Source organism: Gymnoscopelus microlampas, assembly GCF_963454915.1.
Source record: "Gymnoscopelus microlampas genome assembly, chromosome: 5".
Taxonomy (NCBI): Eukaryota; Metazoa; Chordata; class Actinopteri; order Myctophiformes; family Myctophidae; genus Gymnoscopelus; species Gymnoscopelus microlampas.
The window spans coordinates 10969577-10977818 of NC_139942.1; the positions used below are offsets into that span (position 1 = coordinate 10969577).

Consider the following 8242-nt stretch of genomic DNA (forward strand, 5'->3'; position numbering starts at 1 on the left):
AACCACTTTAACCATATCTTATATTCAAAAAATAGCAGATCTACAAGCTCATTGCGTGTCACTACATGCCGCACAATGAGCGTGAAGATCTGCTATTTTTGAAAAATCTTGAAACTGTGTGCAAATCTTTGAAAATAAATATATTTTTGAAGCAGAATGAGGTTCTTGCTTCAGTGTGCTATGCCTCGAGGGTTAGGGCTAGTGTTAGGTTAGCAAAAAAACTAAAGAAGCATAAAACATAGCACAGATTTTTTATGTTTTTCAGGCCGAGGACCCCTTAGCTGAGAGAGAGATGAAGCAGGGACCCCCTACACCTATTGTACAATGATGTTGCATTTTTCATAGACTAGCCTCATAGACTTGTTTGGCAGCACTATCATCAGTGTTTTTTGTTTGTTTATACATTATCTTTTCTACAACACATTGACTGCCATAGACGCAGAGCTGCGTTCTATTTAATTAATCACTTGGCTGCCAGAACGCAGATCTCCGTTCCATTGTTTAATTGTGGTTTAATAGACGATTGCGCTGTTTTCTGTACATTCCGACATCAGGTTCCCTTTCCACTGAACGGAAACAGAACATTAAGGGATTCCGTTTCCGGTTTTCGGTTTTAGCTTGAAAATTTAGATTTTTAGGCAAAATAGGGCAAAACACGTTTTTGCACACGGTATAAAAAACGAACGGAGAGCTCCGGTTATATTTTCTTTACTCTGGACGACGAACAGTTATCGTCTTTGTGTACACCAACGATCTAAAACCCGATCATAAGCTAAGATGGCCTGCGGAAGCGGGGCGGAAATACGTCTACAGCCTCCGGATAAATCGTTTGCAGCCTGTTTGGGAGGGGCAGAGGGAGAGAATGGAGATGGAGAGAAAAAAACCTAACTGTTTGAGTGCTGGTCAATCTGTCGAGGCAGAGCACAGCTGTACGGAGCCCTGCGGCACCGCAGGGCTCCGTAGAGGTACAGGGAACAGCGTCCTCCGGTGGCGACTTAGTGTGTTGCGCCTCGGTGTCGGAGAGGGCCGCGGGCTCCGGGTTCAGCTGTTCGCTCTTACAGACAGGACTGTAGATGAACTTAATGACCTCTGTACCCTTCTCATGTCTCTGAGGCGGAGCTGAAACATATTGGAAAAACAACGACATGATGATGTTTATGGGTGTTTTTGTTATTTAGTTTAGTCATAGTCTTTTGAATACAATTTCATTTAGTTTTAGTTATATTTTAGTCATCTGAAAAGTTTTAGTTTTAGTCTAGCTTTAGTCGACTAAATATCATAAGATTTTAGTCGACTAAATTCAATTCAATCTTTATTTCAGACTCAAGGTCCATATCATATACCAAATGACAAAATATACAGACAATCAATACGACTAAAAAACAAAACAAATTAAAAACATAAAATCAGTCCGTCTACAGTTGATTTTGTCAGGAAAAAATGCAGGCCTTGATGGCGTCGTAATGGCAGATTTTACACTTGGTTGCATGCTGAAAATAGCAGATCTACAAGCTCACATTGCGACGGGTTGTGAGCTTGTAGATCTGCTATTTTCAGAGCACAACACCCGAGCACAACCAAACATAAAATGTTTACTGGTCTACTGGATCTCTTCTCCACTATTTTTCATTTTAGTCAAATTTTTATTTGTTGACAAAATTGTCTATATATTTAGTCTATGTTTTAGTCATCATATATTTAGTTTTCGTCAGTGAAAAAAGGTATATTGTACAGTCCTACCCTGAGGTTCAGAGTCTTCAAACCCAGCACTCCATTCATCCTCCTGTTCCTCTTTAATGGATGGTTCTGGTCTGGGGAGCGCTTCTTCTGGGTCACTGATGTTGTGGTTTTGTTTGGGTGAATCGTCACATGATTCTACTACAACCAGCCCCCCTGTGAAACGCTGTAGCGACACGTCTATGGAGGAGACACAACAACAACAACAACAACAACAATGACATAAACAACAACAACACAAACAGGTTGAACAAACTTTGACACCTGGAAGATACAACAGCAGCTGACTCAGCACATTGAGTCTATATATATCCTATAGCCTATGAATTTGGGAGTTTCTCCTGGATACTCCCAAATCCAGGAGTCCTCCTTTGTTCATGACTGATTATTAATGGGGGTTGACGACATTGAAAAGGACTCAATCACTGTTTTCAGAGAATGTATACAATTATTGAACACAAAAAGAGGCAAATTGAACTATTTTTTCTTCTTCTATAATATTATTATATCTTTTTCCCCCTTGTCTTTATAGCCAATTTATTTAATTTATACATTATTTTATTTTATTATAGACAACTATATTCCGGCTACAACACTGATTATACGTCCCAATCGCATCCATGTGATGTTTTCTTTATAGTTTATGGGACATTGATCACAAATCGATTATGTCAGTAAAAAATAAACAACTTAACCAATCAATGTAGACATTTCACAGAGACACAACCAAATAAAACGACCCATTCTAACCTGTTGTAGTGTGTAAGTGCAGAGGGTCCACGTCCATCTGTGGAGCGATTGATCGGTATAGATCTTGTTCATATTCCACTAGGAGGATCTCCACCAGGGAACAGATCTCCTCGGCCATCTGCGTCAGTCTCTCACTGACCACCTCCTTCAACATGTGCATCTTAGCGGACATTATGACGCTTTAATAAACCTTACTAATGTTTCATAAACACAGAACCACACGCGCACAAACCACAAACTACAACAGCATCGATTCGTTTCACTTCGGCAAGGCGAAAAATAATGATGAGTTCCGGAGTGTGGTTTCCTTGTCTTTTCAAAATAAAAGACTAGTTGGCGAATAAAAGAGCTGGATTGATTGATTGATTGATTGATTGATGTACTTTATTTAGTAAGACATGAGAACAGTACATGGCAGTACATAACAGTACATGGAAGTACAAATTCGCAATACAAGGTCTACTAAACTGGATAGCTCATTAAGCACGTAGCTTGTTTAAGATGAGATCCCCATGCACACAAATCATGTTGACATATAAGAGACAGACAGATATACACACTACTATACAGAATGTCATACAATCAGTTTACAGGTTACTGGTATGAAGTATGAAGGGTGAAAAATATGTACAAAAAAAGAAAGAGAGGGGGGGGGGGGGGGGGGTAGGTTAGGTTAGGACATGGGGCAGGTTAGGACTTGGACAGGGGCCATTTTTGAATTGCAGCCTCCTGAAGGTGTATCTTTAGGGCATTTTTGAAAGTGAGTAGGGTTTTACACTCCTTTACTCCTTTTGGTAGGGCATTCCACATTTTAGATGAATAGCATGAGAAGGAGTTCATTCCCTTTGTTGTGCCAAATCTGGGTTGAACATGGTTTGTGGAGCTGCCTCTGGTGTTATGATCATGGACTTGATTAACATTTTGGAAGTATTTTGACAAATACAGGGGGATCCCAATGTTGTGGTGTATCTTGAAGACCAGGCCCATAGCAAGTTGCTGTACTCTGTCCTCAACCCTAAGCCATCCAAGCCTAGCAAAATGGGCATGGGTTAGATGGGCTTTGTAATTGAGGCCAAGAAGTAGCCTTACAAGTTTGTTTTGGGATGTTTGGAGCCTTGTTTTTAGGGCCTTGGAGGTGTTGTGATACCATGAAGTGCATGCATAATCATAATGACCTTGTATGAGGGCCCCTACAAGAATCTTCAGAGTATTCTTACTGACTTTGCGAACAAGCCTCCACATCCTCTGTGTTATTTTGTGGACCTTTTTGATCGTCTTTTCAGCGTTTTTGTCACCTGAGAGGTTTGCCTCCAAGATGGAACCCAGGTAGGTAATTTCCTCCTTTCTTGTGATAACATTTTCACCCACTTTGATCGTGAAACTCTCAGCCTTTCTAAGGTTAGGGTTGGACCCAAAGAGGATGGATTCAGTTTTACCCAGGTGTAATGAGAGTTTGTTGTCGGAGAGCCAGGTGCAGATCTTGTTGAGTTCAGTGCTGAGAGTTTTCTCAACCTGCAGCCTGTCCCTGTCCGAGACCAGCAGAGCCGAGTCATCTGCGAACAGGAACAGTTTGCAGTCGCAAGCTGAGGACATATCATTCACATATATCAGGAACAGTAGTGGTCCTAGTATGCTTCCTTGAGGAACACCACAAGTCACTGGGAGGGGACTGGGTGCCGTTTACTTCCACCACTTGCTCCCTCCCTTCCAGGTAGGATCTCATCCAGTTCACCGACGTCTCATCAAAGCCTATTGCTTTGAGCTTATTGATCATAATTGGGTGATTAACGGTGTCAAAAGCCTTCTGGAGGTCCAGCATGACCATGCCGCAATATTTGCCCTTGTCGACATCTTGTTTGATAGAGTCGTTCAAATAGAGAAGGCATGTGTCAGTGGAGTGGTTTGTTCTGAAACCAGATTGGAATTCGTAAATTAGATTTTTTTCGGCAAGGTACTTATCAACCTGTTCATAGACTATTTTTTCCATGACTTTCGAGATGGAGCTAAGAATAGAAATAGGGCGGTAGTTGCCAGGGTCTAATTGGTTTCCTTTTTTGTACAGAGGGGTCACTCTTGCTTTTTTGAAGTCGTTAGGGACCCGTCCCTGTATGATGGAGAGGTTTATTATGTGGGTAATGATTGGGGCAATGGAGGCGGCTGAGTCTTTTAGAAATTTAGCGGGGATGTTGTCGGGACCTGTGGAGAGTCAGGGAAACCCCTGTTACTGAACAAACATTACAATATAGAGCTATTTAATAATTATTCTAACAAAACATAATAAATTACTGAAGTAGGCTACTTATCCCAATATATAATTAGCCGCGGCCCCCCACCTGAAAATGTGTTGTGCCAGGGATCCCCAGAAGAGAGGATTTATGTAAAAAAAAAACTATCACAATTATTTTCCAAACATTTTCAATATTTTTCAAAACTTTTCAAAATGGCAGATGTACCAACTGTGAGCTTGTATATCCAGGTTGTTGTATAATTATAAACATTTATAACGAGTGTTATATAATGCCTTATAAGTGCATTATAAATGCACTTACAATGCATTATAGCTGTAAGTGCTTCGCAGGTTCAGCCTCTAGGCTATATGGGGTTCCTGGGACTCATAGGATCTGTGGACTAAACATGTAGGCAAAGAGCCATCGAGAACATCTTGGAAGTTGCTGACAAAAGCTTTCCATAGAGCAGTTACTTCTCGAACCTTTTCGTGCCAAGGACCCCCAAATTGATAGGGCTATGTATATATGCGGACCCCCATCTGCCAGGGACCCCCAAAAGAGATGCTTCATGTCCATATCCTATTTTAGAATTGCCTGGTGAATGAAAATCGCAGGTCTCATTTGTTTATTTGTGGAATGCTGTTCTTAAATGACCCTATGGTATTTTCAACACAAGAAAAACTCAGTGACCCAGGCGGATAGCGGCCTCTAGCGGCAGTGATGTCAGACTCTGGATAAAGAGGGGGGATGCGTGGCGTAGTGCACTACCTGAACACTAGGGGTGGAAAAATGTAAGAATTCTTATTATCAACGATTCAAAATTGATTCACAATTTCAAAACATATTTTTTTAAATTATTATTATCATTTTCATTTATTTATTTTAGCTGGTTAAAGTTCCATGAATTTTTACTCTATGGAGTTTGTGATATGAAATGTAAGTTTACCATAATCACAGTAAACATCATGTCTTCAGTCATTCAAGGCCTTAACTAACTCCAGTCTACTGTCAGTTCAGCACAGCTGAGGTGTGTGTGTCACTGTCCAGCTGACGCTCTCGTTGAAACTCGTTAATGTTACTTGCATCAAAGCAATTATGTTGTGTTTCTGCGTCAACTAGAACTATACCTAATCTAAGATTCCACCAAAGCCAAGAATTTTTACAAAACCCTCTCTGGTATTTTATTTAAAAAATAGTTTGAGCTGTTGGAAATAACTAGGCTACACTTTGTTGTTAAAGTCCAGATGAAAACAATATGACTGAAATAATTTGGATTAAACTGATTGGGAATAACTTTCGTGACCCCAAGAATGGGAATCGAATCGGGAATCGTTTTGTTTTCCAAATCATTATTTTTGCTATAAAATAGCAAAAATAGCATATCTACAAGCGTATTTTTGCTTTTTTTATATAAACATTTTATGACGTACCTCCCCCTTCAAGGGTGGTTGTGGTTATAATATAAATGCAAACAAAATAATCATCACAGAACTTCACTGGTTCTTTAAAGTTTCAGGTTCTGGAAGGTTCTGAGTTAACCCTTCATTAGTGGAAAAGAGCTCAAGGCGTTTTGGGCTCAAAGAAACTAATATTACAAAACATTATTCCCCGTTCTTCATCCATTGAGGGGCGGCAGTGGCTCAGGGGTAGAGTGGCTGGGTAGATTGAACTAGAAAACCGCAAGGTTCCCAGTTCGATCCCGGGTTGGGGCGCTCCCCTAGAGTTAGTGTCGAAGTGTCCTTGAGCAAGACGCTGAACCCCTAATTGCTCCCGATGAGCAGGTTGGTACCTTGCAAGGTTTCCTCCGCCATCGGTGTATGAATGTGTGTGTGAATGTGTTAATGGCACAATCAATGTAAAGCGCTTCGGATAGAAGCGCTATATACATTTACCATTTATTTATTTACCATTATCAACATCTTACAGTTCATTCTGTTTCATATCGTCGCTGTCAGGCAGAAACCTCTTATCTCCATATTTTTTATGTTATTGTTATATGTTAAAATCTAAAGTAGCAGATCTACAAGCTTGAAACATGTCTCGACGAGCTTATAGATCTGCTACTTTGAATTTGACTCCTGAAAAGTAATAGTTTTGTACATATGAGGTTTCCACCCGACACCAAATCTCTTCAGCAAATGTTCTCCCCAGAATAGGGATGCTAGGGTTCATGTGGTTACAGATGGTGTACTGTAAGTGATACTTTCTGTGTTAAAATAAGTGTTAAATAGCTCTATATTCTGATAGTAATTGCTATAGTGTTTGTTCAGTAGGGGTCTCCATGTCTCTCCATCTCTTTAATAAACGGAAGATACATTTTCAGGTTGGGATAGCAATTTCATCCAATCAGGAGAGAGAACCATATTCGATACAGGATAAACAAGTTGGAAGTGATGAAACGAAACAAAAAAATCGACAAAATTGGAACTGAAACACTATAAAATTGAAGATGATAAATGCACTTTCATTAGTGGAAGGTTCCAATCTGACACAGAACTAAGTGACATCCTGTCTGTCTCTGTTTCCTGTAGGCGGTCCTTCCTGTCTGACAGAGAGCTGAGCGACATCCTGTCAGTCCATAGACATAAAGGTAGACGCCTCCTCCGACTCTGGGGCGTCTGTATCGCGGCCTCCATATTAGAGGGGGCACGCTTCCTGACTACTGGCCAATCACAGCACGTCTTTTCTGAGACTTGGCAGCATCTAGTTGTATAAAAATACAACAGGATATTTTTTATACAACTACATTCTGACAAGTCCCGGAAAAGACGCGCTGTGATTGGCCAGGAGTCAGGAAGCGTGCCCCCTCTAATATAGTCTCGCGTAGCCAGACAACTATTCCACAATCTCTGAATGCTATGTAGAGTCTGGAACTACAACTCCCAAAATCTGAGAGAGGAAGCTGGCACTTCCGTTCACAAAAATATATTTTAAAACATCTTTACACTTTACTTTTTAATTTCCATTTCAGCTAAGCAGCAAGCTATGTATACTTAGATGATTTGTATTTATATTAGGATACATTTGCGCGACTGTAAAGACGAAACGGAAATGGAGAGGCGGCTCCACATCACATTATATTCTAATCATGATCAGAGCTTCCGAGTCCCAGACTGTATGTCGGAAACATTTGAAAATTGTGGGAGGCAACAGTCTGGTAACGCGAGACTACCTCTAATATGACGGCCGCGATACAGGTCGCTGTGCATCCACACATGAGATGCAAGTTGACTCTAGTTGTCACAAGCCCTTGTTCCGGTTCCGGCCATTTCCGGCCGTTACTCAAGGAAGAGCAGAATCCGGATATGCGCTTCAGACTTCGCCCTATGAGTGCATCCACACATGAGCTGCAAGTTGACGCTCGGAAGTCGGAAGTCCCATCCACTCCCTTGTTATAGGAAAAACCGTAATGACCGTCCCGATGCGCGTCTGAAGCGCATATCCGGGTTCCGCTTTTCATTGAGTAACGGCCAGAAATGGCAGGAACCGGAACAAGGGCTTGCGACCCTACCGTCAACTTGCATCTC

At 41.1% G+C, this 8242-nt stretch overlaps 1 protein-coding gene across 2 annotated transcripts in view; it reads right to left on the bottom strand.

The window, feature by feature from the left end:
• Nucleotides 1–8242, bottom strand: part of LOC311045769 (uncharacterized protein) — a 103792-nt gene that overhangs the window by 6470 nt on the left and 89080 nt on the right. The window contains exons 1-3 of one of the 2 annotated variants that reach the window (XM_084057806.1): nt 2488–2708; nt 1741–1917; nt 890–1119 (exon numbers count right to left, since the gene is read on the bottom strand). The exons of the other annotated variant lie outside the window; for it this stretch is intronic. Coding sequence (XP_083913932.1) covers nt 890–1119; nt 1741–1917; nt 2488–2659 — 579 coding nt within the window. The 5' untranslated portion in view covers nt 2660–2708. Of the gene's footprint in view, nt 1–889; nt 1120–1740; nt 1918–2487; nt 2709–8242 lie in introns of those variants that run through there. 2 annotated transcript variants of the gene reach the window in all.